The sequence below is a fragment of the Pieris brassicae genome, chromosome 5 (assembly GCF_905147105.1).
Source record: "Pieris brassicae chromosome 5, ilPieBrab1.1, whole genome shotgun sequence".
NCBI lineage: Eukaryota > Metazoa > Arthropoda > Insecta > Lepidoptera > Pieridae > Pieris > Pieris brassicae.
The window spans coordinates 11,841,440-11,853,852 of NC_059669.1; the positions used below are offsets into that span (position 1 = coordinate 11,841,440).

Here is a 12,413-nt window from a genome sequence, read left to right on the forward strand (position 1 = left end):
ATACTTATGTAGCCAATAAATATCGTTACTGGCCTACTTATTATTTTAATTACCTCGTAGAAGTTTCCTTTGGTTAGCAACTGCTGATATTAATGTGATTTTCGGTTTTTCAGAAGGCAGTTTTATATCTTCGGGCCGGAGCGACGGAAAATCTAAATTTTGCTGTAATTCATACTCAGATTTTATATTTATGTTGTAATCTTCCCGCGGTATAATTACATCAGGACTTGATTTAACAATTTGATTTTGCGAAAATGGAGTCAGATTCAGATCAGATTCTGTCTGTATTGGTGGCTCTTTCTTTGGTTCTGGCAATTCGAACACATCGTCTACTATATCAGACAAGGCACTTCCCGGTGGAGAAGGCAGCGTATGACGATGAAAAGTAACGCTTTTGGCAAATTTTGAATGCCTTGCAGCATAACCTTCCAACGTTGGGGCCCGAATTAATTTTCGTAATTCTTTGCCTCTTTGTGGTCTCTCTGCAGGTGTTACGTCTTCTGACAACTTTTTCAAAATAGACTTTAACGTTCGTCTCTCTAATGTCTCATTGGACTCATGGCTTCCTATAGATTCAGAAGATTTTCGTTTGTATTTTCTTTTGTCCATTGTGCTTCCTTCTGAATTACTACGAGTAAGGGTATCGGAAAGCAAGTCTTCCGAAGAGCTTGCACAATCTAAACTAGAACTTCTTATTTTTACTACTTTTTCTAACTCAGCTAATTTTTGCCTTTCGTTCAATATTTTTAATTTTTTTACAAAAGGGAGTCCTCCATACTCCGGGGACAGATCGTCTATTGATTTGTATTTTTTTACTTTAGGCAACAACATTGTTTCTATAGTAATGACTTTTTTTACTTCGTGGACTTTTATCTCCGTCTTATTTGGGGAAGAAGTTAACAAATCTAAAGATTTTTCTTCATCGGTTTCAGAGCTTGTAACGCATAATTTAGGCTTATCACTATTAATGCAGTCTCTATTAACTTCTACATTGTTATTGTCTATTTTGACAAGCTCTGCCGTGTTAATTACAGGCGTATGACTACTCAAATTTACACTTTCAATTTTCCTCTCATTGGCACATTGTTTAGGTGTCTCACCATTAATTTTGTCTATACTACTCTTACTATAACTTTTAGTTTCGCCTAATATTGCAGCTTTCTTTAATTTACTCCAAGGTTTCTTAGTTTTACTTTCCTCTTGGCTATCCTTTTTTTGAACTTGAGTACCTTCAACTGAACTTTTATCAGGTAAGGGCAATTTATTTCTATCGATGTCTTTATTTGATCCATTTTGCAATAATCTTAACTTATCTCGGAATGTCGAACCGACTACTTTAGCTGGTGATTTTATTTTACTGACTACTGAATGTGGAATTGATATTAAACTACTTTCTGTTTTAGGAGTAGGTTCAACGACTGCAGCCGGTTTTTCGGTAATTTCTTTATTAAGCGGTTGACATACAGCAGTGCCGTCGCTCTGCACTTGCAGTATTTTATTTCTAAAACTGACTTTTGGTTTGGAAGCTCCGTCACTGGACCCCGAAGAATTTTTCCTTGAATTTGAAAATTTGCCAGGTGAGCTTGATTCTGAGTCTTTTCGAAACGGGCTTAAGGTTTTGATTGTTGGACTTAAGGGGCTCTTCAGAGAATTGGGGCTGATGGTGTCAGAACTTGAGGGCTGGTTACTTAACGTAGGTGTAAGTTGATTTTTTTCTCTTTCTTCTTTAGCTTTTAGAAGAAGTAATCTTTGTATAAGAGGAAGGCCAGCTCCGATAACTTCCTTTTCCGTATCCGGGGCGGAACTAGTGGAGGGATTCGGTTGCGGTGGCGGTGGCGACACTACCGATGATGATAGATGCCACTGCTTTGCCACTTTCTCCTCTCGATCCTTAAACAGTGGTAAAACAATATAAATATATGTATTTTTTAACTTATTTTTCAGTCGGCAGGCATCTATTACCCCGTCAAACCTAATTTTATTTATTAAGTATTCGCAGTCAATTTCCTAGCATAGTTCTATTTAATTTCATTTTCATTAAATTAGTTTTAATAGACTTTTTTTTAACTTCGGCTGTACTTCGTAAATCGTTATTAAATTACTTGTATTTTTGTACAGATGAGTATAATGTACTCTTACAATACACGTACCTGTTTTTCCTTAAGGAGTTTTAATCGTGAAAGCAGAGGCAAACCCGCTCCGAGAGGAGATACTGTTTTTTCACTCTCTTTATGCGCAAAATCACCAGCCTGATCCTGAAAAGTGTTAGTGCTTCGTAAAAATTCATATCGAGTAAGCATTCGATGCTTGATGAGTACGGTCGATGAGTCGGTGTACATGTACTCACATCATAAGAAATACAAATACTTTGCATTGAATTTCCAGACCGATAACAGCTATGTTTGAGAGCATGAATGATAAAACTATTTTTGCAATATAACATATATCCGTTCGTATTTTACCTCTTGGTGCTGTGAGTCATCGCTGTGCACGCGAGGCATGCGGCGTAGTACTTTGGGGTCGGACATGGCTCGCATCTCCAAGGTTTCGCCCGATCGCCTTCCACCGCGCGATCGGCTGCGGATTGCATTGCGGATACCCTGATAACAAATAGACAATTATTGAACAATATAATATTGGTAAAATTTTAAGTAGAGAAAAAGAAAATTTGCTCAATCCATTTTATCTGGAATTCATCGTAGGATTTCATTAACCCGGACCCTTAGTGTGTAAAAGTAAGTTTAACGAAAATATATTAATGTTCTCTGTTTGAAATAACGTGATCGGAAGTAAAACTAACCTTGACATCAGTGCGCAGCTTATGGACGATTCGCTTTGAAGTGCTATCGTCGCCTCCCGTCTTGTCGGGACTAACTTCGTCTGAAAAGTAATTCAATTCCAAATCACTTATTCATTTAAATAACACAATGTTCACATATGAACGTCAATACTATATAATACTAAATGCGTATAATTTTGATTTATTGCCAGTTCTCAAATCAGGGGCATAGAACAGACGATAAGAACTGGTAAGAAACTCTCCGCCACTCTTGACATCTTGAGTAATTAATAGTAAATAATTATTAAAAAATAATAAAAATTTGTCCTCTATCAGTGGTAGGCATAGTAAAATAGGACGACGCACACACATTCTCGTGGGAACTACACGGAAACACTTAATCGAAATAACTAACATCACCGCTTACACGAATTCAAGTCCGACCAGGCACCACTAATTGTACCTGTTCACGAGTATGACGCATGGCCAGCCATCGGCCCCCTCGCCATATTTTAGGGAGAGAGACAACCCGAGGCAGGGACGCCGCCACAAGCAATGACATTTAAGCGAGCATGACGATCCTTGAAATGTGAACTTGGGTACATAATAAAATAATAATAATACTAATTCTTCTGACATTGTTTGATACCACATGGATCTCGGTTTGCTCGAATTTGGATTTGCATTCCCTTTACATTAAAACAGCCGTGGATATTGACGATCGCTCCCGTGTCTGGAAATGCAGCCGAGAGATTCAGTCACGTTACCTCTTTATACTGGAGTAAATCATATCCAAGCACTAGGATCGTTTAAATATTCATTTGTATTATAATAAGGTTTATCAAGCAACTTTACTTTACGTACGATTTAAATTTATATAACGCTCTGTAATGAACGCTGCAGATCTTAGCCTATTCGAAAGACTTGTATGTGGAAGCCCCATTGGAGTTTAAAGTAATTCCCAAGAGCACGGTATTATCAACAAAGTCTATTTCCTCATGAATTATTATTTGGGCATTACTACTTTTTACATTTGTAGTTACTCAATTAATACATTTGTCTTATTTTCGTTTAACTTAAGGTTATTACGTATTAAACCAGGGAACTACACTGGAGATGGCACTGTTTATAAATAAAAGCGAAGTGTTAGCTGATGCTAACAGTACTATCTCGTGAAACTCCATTAAAAGAAATGGTCACAAAAATCTCCAATGGCATCATGATAATAATAATAGTCCTTTTTTATGTTCTTTATAAAAAAATAATGTTATAATAAACATATATATAACTCAGATATTTTTTAAATCTCTGTAAATAACATACATTAATTAAAAAATTGAAATCCTTTCCATGATGACAGGAACATCACATTATAGTACTAACTTTTGGGCTTGTGCCGCGACATGCTCTTGGCCTCCTGAAGTCTCTTTCGGCCGAGTGTCTGCAAAATATCCTGCGCCTCTGGATAGTCTTTCATGGCTGCAAGGACATCTTCGCGAGACAAGGAAAACAACTCAGAGTAACCCACAGACCGTACGTCTGCGGTACGCCTAAAATAGAAAAAAAACATTCAAACTTAATTCCATATTTATTATAAAAATATGCCTATAACTTGCTTCGAACGACGAATGATGTATAAAATAGTTGAGATTAAAATCGAATTATTATCTGAGACTTATTATTCGTTACTTTAGTTCCGAATGTACAATACAATACAAAACTCACTTATTTAAACCGTCGAGATTTAGAATACCGATTTCCCCAAAGAAATCTCCGGCCTTCATGGTGGTAAGGACGTGGCCTGTTTCTGAAATCACTTCTAGGATTCCATCAGCTATGATAAACATCTCCCGTGCTACTTCACCTGAAAAACACCGAGTACAATGTTTTATAAAACCCTTATAAAGTATGTTATATTCCAAACCTTATGCGTACCTTTTCTACAAATAGAGTCTCCGGGTGTGAAAATATAAGCTTTCATTTTTAACACCAAATCATGAAGAAACTCCGGCTGGCACTCTTGAAATATTGTTACCTGAAATATTTGTAAACATATGTTTGAAATTTTGTCAAAGTCGTGCTCTAAGGAAGGCTGTTACCTTTTTCAGCACGCTAAGATTGACGTGAAGTGCGAGCTCTGTCTTTAGCTTATCGGGAAGTAGACCTAAAGCTGTGTTGATGTCACCTCCACCCTGGATGCGACCCCTGGACCACGAGTAATCATACCAACGGAGCACACGACGCTTCATGCCACCCGGAACCTAGAGCATAACAATAATCGCGAAAAACTAATTATATGTATATGTACGTTATAAACTTTTGTAATTAAATAATATTCATAGTAAAATGTACCTTGTGATGTCTCATGTATGTCTTGGCTCCATCGAGAAGCCTCTCAAACTCGAGCCTGTTCGCATTTCTGTTTGTAATGACATTGCCAACTTGGCCCACTATGGTCGCAAATATAAATACACCAATCAAGTAGCTCACTATTGTAAACACATACCTGAAATTAACCAAAGAAAATTAATGTTAATATAATATCAAACTGTAAACTACACTTCCTAAATGATAAGGAAGCCTTTGGTTATGTGATATTTTAAGATGAAATATTAAAAAATGCAAATCGTTTGAATTGTAGAATAATATGAATTAAAGAAACTATTTCATAAGTAACTATTTTTGAAACGGGCAATAATAGTTTGACACGTTGGCCCATACTCCATAATATAAAAATAGCAGATAAGAGAGGTAGATGAGAGCCATGCAACACAACAAGTAAGCGGTGCAAAGTTTTCGAACAGTTACAAATCACAAACAAACAGGCGTGGCCGGAAGCGATAATAAAATGGCGGTTAGATTCTATGAAGGCTGTTCGAAAACTTTCTGACTTTGATGAGCAATAAAAAGAAATAACAAAAGAATTCGATTAGGGACGAACTATTGACATCAATCGCCGCACCCATACTTTATCGCTGCGAAGCGAACAGCCTCCAAATTTCTGCCGCCGCCATTTTTATTGTGTGCATGACAATGGCTGTTAATTTAATCCAAAGTTGATATGCCAATATTGCATACATTATGTCTCTAGGACACACCGGCAGAGTTTTTTTAACTAATTCTTGGAATTAGAAGAAGTTCACACTGCGACGACGCTTTCCAAGTTAATCATAAAATTATATATAATTCCATGTAGTTGATTATAATGTGGCATAAAATGTAGTAGATGGTGATGTATGAACAGCCATTGTGCGCATAAATGTATTGGATAATTAATATTAGAATATACTTTATTAGAGTTACTTAACTAATACCAGTGATTGATCAGATTACGTAACATTATATCGAAATATATAATATTAATTACGTTTAATACCGTATTTTTATCAAACCACATATTATAATATGTTCGATTAGTAGTTCGTACAATTAAAATAAATATAATTCCTCGTAATATAGGTCCAACGCAGGAACTTAACTAAATAAAACTATAAACTTATTAACATTACTTATTAATATTACATATTCTACCAAATCTATGTCAAATCCCTGTCCTCATTACAGCTACAACTAATTTGAGTTACGAAACGAATTTAACTTTACAATATTGAGTTTGATATGAAATTTGTCACCTTCGTGTGGTGTGGCTTTGTAGAGATGGGAATAATAATAAGTTTATATTGAGCTGTTATACGTGTTCTTGGACTGTACGGGATTTCATTAGTGACTAGGTATTCCGCCCTATGCTATCAAAAGGGATTGTCTTAAATTTATATATACGACACATAGAAGGCGCGTACTTGCTTTATTTAGATTAAAATAAATAATAATTCAAAGTAGGAAGAGTATGATGATAATGGCTTTGCCAGTTAACACAGTCGTTATTTTCACACTTCAGAAGAGTAAATGGAAATTAACCTTACATTAGATACTGGAGTTACCGCAAACTGATGTAAGTTAATTGATTAAAAGCCTCTTCAGAAAGGTGATTTATTTCATCTTGATTTATATTCCATCTTGCAGCTAATTTGTCTGTTTGAAACTTGCTTTTTTCATTCAGGTTTAAGCTTAAACTTATATACGTTATGTTCATAATAATTAACGACATGGAAAATAACCTAAAGCAATCGTTAAATGTGTATAATAGAATTACTGTTTATATCATTCGAGTGGTGAATTCACTTCGTTTATCAAATAAAATACCAATCACTTTAAAATATTTCATCGGATCAGTAATATTGAATTGAACGACGCGTTTAAACGCTTAAATTAATTTGTCCGCTTGAAGTCTAAATAATTTAATGCATAAAGATCTTTTCCTATGTGAACTCCTTCATCGAAATACGACATATTAAGGTTCCCAATGATTTAAATACTTAGTGCTTAATCGAATAACTGCCGTCTTCTATAACATGCGATTGAAATGGTCAAGAATTATTAACCAAGTATAAATATGACGAACCCTAACGATCGGCAATTTAATGACAGCCGCAGTAACTCACAGACAATAGTGGCTCGCTTAATTTATGACCCGATCCCTGGCCGGTGACCCTGCTTAATGACCTCAGGACAGATTTATCTACTCGTGCCCTTTCCGAGAACCCGCATTAATTTTTTTAATGCAAACGAAAAGTCTAAGTTTTTAGTTTTGCCATTTTAATTATTTAAATATATTATTTACTTTTTCAGCTACTTAATTAAGACAGAAATTCCTAAATGATTTTGTTTTATCGTATTTTCCCTCATTACAGCTAGGTAAATACAATATACGTATATGTAAACAAAATACATAAAATAGAACCGCGACATGGAGAACATAATCTGACCAATCAAGGGGCAGCCACATACCCGCGGTTAGACCTGAACTGCAGAAGTCGGGACTTGAGTCCCCTGCGTGGCAGAAATTTGGGGCGTCCCAGCGCGCTGGTATAACAGTTTAGTACTTGTGAGTGGTTAACGTTACCTCCGCTCTGACAATTGACTTAGCTTAGTATCAATATTATGACTGGCCCAGCAAGATAGCAATTACTTGCCTAAATAATAATAATTATTAATAACATGTTAATCAAGTCTGCCATTTGTCTTTAAAAGCAGTATTGTATGGTTTAGTTACAGTTATGCTAAATGCCACAAGTATTAGATACTGAAATAAAAGTTATTTTAGATAGATACATAACACTTCGACTTCTTTGTTAGTAAAAGCGGCGTCTGTAACATCCTTGACCAAAAATTAGGCTTTCCTTCAATTATATGAAAATTTAAAAAAATATTCAAATCTTTCGTTAAATATACCTATCTTTCCGTGCGAATATTACTCCACAGTTTTCTTACGGCTACATGAAAAGATCCACGAATATTAACTAACTCAAAGTAAGTAAATTTATACGTTACTTAAACGTCACTCTTGAAATATTGATTTAAAATAAATCTCAAGAATCACATAGAACGAGACTTACTCTTCAATATTTTTAATATAACTTTGGAATGTTTCGTTGCTGATTAGGGTTTTCACAGACAAATGTTACAAATGTACTCACTCAGCATTAGTTTCGGGTGTGGGCAAGTCTCCGATAGTTGTAAGGGTGAGTGTGGACCAGTAGAGAGAGCCCAGGTACTTCCGGGTAAGAGTTGCATAGTCACCTGGTCGGTGGGGGTACGCCCAGTCGCCCTGAAAATTGTATAAATCGTTAATTTAGTCTTTTCTATTCTAATTAAATATTATCAATGACTAACGGAATTAGGTTGAAGACGGTATTTGCCAATAGTTAAATAAATATGTAGTGAAGGAGAAGTTTTCAGCCTGGAAGGAGATGAATATTACCAATAATAAAGTCAATTAAAGCGAAGTTTCTGGAATTCCGACTAAACAGATCAGTAACTTCTACATTCATTAAGAACTTTACGATAGCTGTACGTAAACTTTTCACTGTTAATGAAAAAACTTTTTTATGACATTTGTGATGCTTTCGTCTTCGGAGTTGCTCTGCATTTGTCTTCTACCATATCCATGTTGAGGTTTTTATGTTTTAAATAACATTTTTAATCAAGTTACATAATAGATTTCTGTTTTCTGAAGTAGGTTAAAATTTCCTAAGATATTGAGAGATTAAGGATAATTTCATATTATATTACCAACTGACAGAATCCGTGTTAAAGTTAGTTCATTAAGTCACCTGAAAGCCTTCAGCCTCGGAGAGCAGGAAGTAGAAGCAACCAAACCAGTGTGCCAGGATGAGCAGGATGTGGATGAGGTTAATGACGCGCCAGAAGTTGGGGTATACTGTCCGTGACTCAACTATGTAGTAGCAGCTTACAGCTCGGTACACCTGCAAACAATACCTTTATTATTTACATTAAATATAAATAATTCCTCAAGATAGTCTTAGCCTAGGATTTCTGTATCTATTTTATAAGTATCTTTCTCTAAAGGCAGGCAGGTGCCTTCTGTGTCTCGCACATGGAAACAATAACACACAAATAAGAGGTCGGTCCCCTCCTTCCTGCATCTAAGTATTAATTGATTAAATTAAATGAGATCCTCGGCGTCCTAGACACTACAAATAGAGGTAAAAAATCATTATAAGCAAATGCTTATAAATTAAATTAAATAATTGGAAATAGACAAGACTGCTAATGATAAAAATATTTGCAGAATCAAATTGGGAGAATTGAACTAATTTAATTTACGGTTTTATTTTTTCTCTCTCAAAAAATAATGTTCTATTGATAGTTATCAATTATTGTTTACTGGTTATAGTCAAATAAATTAATATAACATAGTTAGTTAGTTTACTGTTGTGACTAAATCTGATGACAGATCAGCTATTTCAGCATGATGGAAAGTATTCCTTAAAATGTTGAGAGAGGTGTATTATTTAGAGGGTACAGAAGCCCTAATGGACAAATCGAGGACATCGCTTCAGAAGAGTGACAGCCTGAGTTATACGCGGCCTTTACTCGACCCTTCGAGGCACAGGTTATGCATTGTAAACAGTAAGCGCGTTAAGTGTAGAGACAGCATTCTTGTTATTCTCATACCAAGCCATATTCGACGATATGCCTATATGCTTAACTTTTAAATGATGGCCATATACGACGAGATATTATTTAGGAATACAAAGGAAAATTTTCTTTGAATAAAGCGAAGTAAAACGCTGCCTATATGCTAAGTAAAACCTACTGTTCTCGCAAGTCCTGTGACCGCGTAATATATGGTTATATCAAGGAAGACATATTAGGAGCAGCTTATGTAGCAATATCGTTGATTCGTTGAGACACTTGATGAAATTGTTTTTTTATTACCAAGGCTTTATGAAGAAAAAATCTCTATACTAACACTTATCCGTTTCAATCCTCCTATAAACAATTGGGTTAGTTTGCATTAAAATTTTATATTTTATTAAAGCATTTTTTTTCGAATTATTAATGAAATCACCAACAATTATTAATTAACGAAGGTTATTTTACATGGGTCATGTCTCAATTGAGGGGAAAGTCTTTTATTTTATACAGATAACAAAAGCGTAGTAAACGCAAGGATAGCTACATATAAAAGCAAAGTATATCAGACCACAACCAATTATCTGATTAAAATGCCACACAAACGTCTTGTGGTTAGCAGTAGAATTAAATGTATGTACCTTGAGAAACCTAGGAAATCGTATGATGGGGTTAATGCCGATGTGCAGTTGCAGCAGATCCAAGGGCGTCAGCGCGGCCAGGTCAAGAAGGAACGGTCGCGATGTCAGGTAGTGCTTAGCTAGCTTCTTTGAGTCGTACACCTGCAATACGATATTAACTCCTATTGACTAGCTTCTTCTAAACAAATTATAAATAATAATAATAATTACATACATAATTTTATATAATATTTACTTTAGATAAAAACTTAATTATGTCATGTAAGGTACTGTGGTTCATCAATCAAGGTGTTAATTAAACATTTTAAAATAATGAATAGTAAAAATAATATCATTTTGAGTCTCGCTCAGTTAATTAACGGTGCACTCGAAGATAATGAAGTAATTCACATCAGGATTTAAGTTTGTTTGTCTGTTAAGAGCTTGTTGAGAATTTTGTTGCCAGATCGAGTGTGCCTCTATGCCGGATGGAGTGAAATCTAACAATTCACTTGAAAGTTGTTTATACTTGTATTGAACAATATATTACGGTTAAATTAAATATTAATGCAAGTGTTACAAGGACCCACTCTCACCATAAGCCCTTGCTCCAAATACCCAGTGCGAAGCTGCACCACCAGGTCCAACGCGAACACCAGGTCACCGATACCGTCACAGGTTAACCAGAAGTAATGACACATCATCTGTAAATAAGCCGTTTCACGGAGCTTTTTACACGAAATTAATTGTCGTGTTTGAATGAGGTTGCCACTAAAGTCGCAGCTGTCTCGAAATAATAAAAGTTTGGCTATAATTGTGTAACAATATAAAAAAACAGTACTTTATATATTTTTTTAACGTATATAACAATATTTACATATCGCGACGGCTATAGCGGGGATGATCGACGTTTATATCCGATAGTTTTTTTTATTTATTAGAAATATGATGTAACATATTTTATGCATAACCGTTTCCCCGAAGGATTTCTTTATACGTACAAATAATCCAGTTATAACTTAATACATAATTTAACGCCAACGTAACTTCATGGAGTGTGTGAGCCACACATTTCTATACTTCGACCTTTAATAATCAGCGCCCACAAATTTACTTACAAAATAAGCTACAACAGTATAGTTCACGGTAAAGTGAATTAAACAATTAAAGCGAAGTTTTATCATCGTCTTAAAATGGCCTGGGTCTTAGTGTGAAATTACTTAATTTTCTCGAGACGGTATCTTGGAGGCAGCTGTTTTACAAACATTTTCCTTCGCCCACTTAATTTCATTAGGAAAGCGTCACGTACAACGAACTTCATTGTTTGTCTTCATAGAAGATATTACGAATCACATCTTTGAACGTTTATCACCTGTTTTGAATGTATACTTAGATAAGAGAGACTTTCAGATTTGAAGTAGATTTGTAGGCTGTATGTTTAGAATGCTGTTTGCGTTTCAGTTGTTCCTCGTTCTTGAAGCAATAAATATTATGTTTAATATTTTATCAAATTAATATACAGGTATTAGTAGCCCCTACTTTAATATGTTGAAGCAGTTTACGGCAGTTAAACCTACGACTAAAATATCTAGAATATTCCATACAAACATTTCATTTCCACATTCTTTATAAGTATTTTACTAAGGGACAATCGCATACTATTAATTATATTCTGGCTACTTTAGTATTTCACAAGGTACTTTTTATTTTCTGCTCTAATTATTATGATGAGTCTCAATTAATTAAGAGACTCGTATTTCAAGAAAACGGTGGCCGGTGAAAATTTAAAATTATGTAAAATTTATAATAATATATAGTTTCAATCCGTTAAAGAAGTGTTTTCTTTAAATGTGTAAAAGTTATGTTAATAAAAGACAATACTAAGCGTATTTCAACACGAAGATACGTAGTATTCGATTATCATAGTACCGTAAAATACTCCAACTTTGCCACCAGGGAAAACTTTTCCCAAAATACAATTTCTAAGGAAATCATCTCATGTCAAAAAAAGTATC

The 12,413-nt window shown here is 34.9% G+C and overlaps 1 protein-coding gene across 3 annotated transcripts in view; it reads right to left on the reverse strand.

Moving 5' to 3' along the window:
* Window positions 1-12,413, reverse strand: part of LOC123710503 — a 61,111-nt gene that overhangs the window by 4,381 nt on the left and 44,317 nt on the right. For 2 of the 3 annotated variants that reach the window (XM_045662498.1, XM_045662497.1), the window contains 14 exons: window positions 10,995-11,102; window positions 10,420-10,560; window positions 8,953-9,105; window positions 8,317-8,447; window positions 7,628-7,702; window positions 5,132-5,285; window positions 4,879-5,040; window positions 4,715-4,814; window positions 4,505-4,643; window positions 4,163-4,329; window positions 2,801-2,880; window positions 2,463-2,600; window positions 2,151-2,255; window positions 54-1,890 (listed from right to left, as the gene is read on the reverse strand). In XM_045662498.1, coding sequence (XP_045518454.1) covers window positions 54-1,890; window positions 2,151-2,255; window positions 2,463-2,600; window positions 2,801-2,880; window positions 4,163-4,329; window positions 4,505-4,643; window positions 4,715-4,814; window positions 4,879-5,040; window positions 5,132-5,285; window positions 7,628-7,702; window positions 8,317-8,447; window positions 8,953-9,105; window positions 10,420-10,560; window positions 10,995-11,102 — 3,490 coding nt within the window. The remainder of the gene's footprint in view (window positions 1-53; window positions 1,891-2,150; window positions 2,256-2,462; window positions 2,601-2,800; window positions 2,881-4,162; window positions 4,330-4,504; window positions 4,644-4,714; window positions 4,815-4,878; window positions 5,041-5,131; window positions 5,286-7,627; window positions 7,703-8,316; window positions 8,448-8,952; window positions 9,106-10,419; window positions 10,561-10,994; window positions 11,103-12,413) is intronic. The other variant, XM_045662496.1, reaches the window with a different exon arrangement.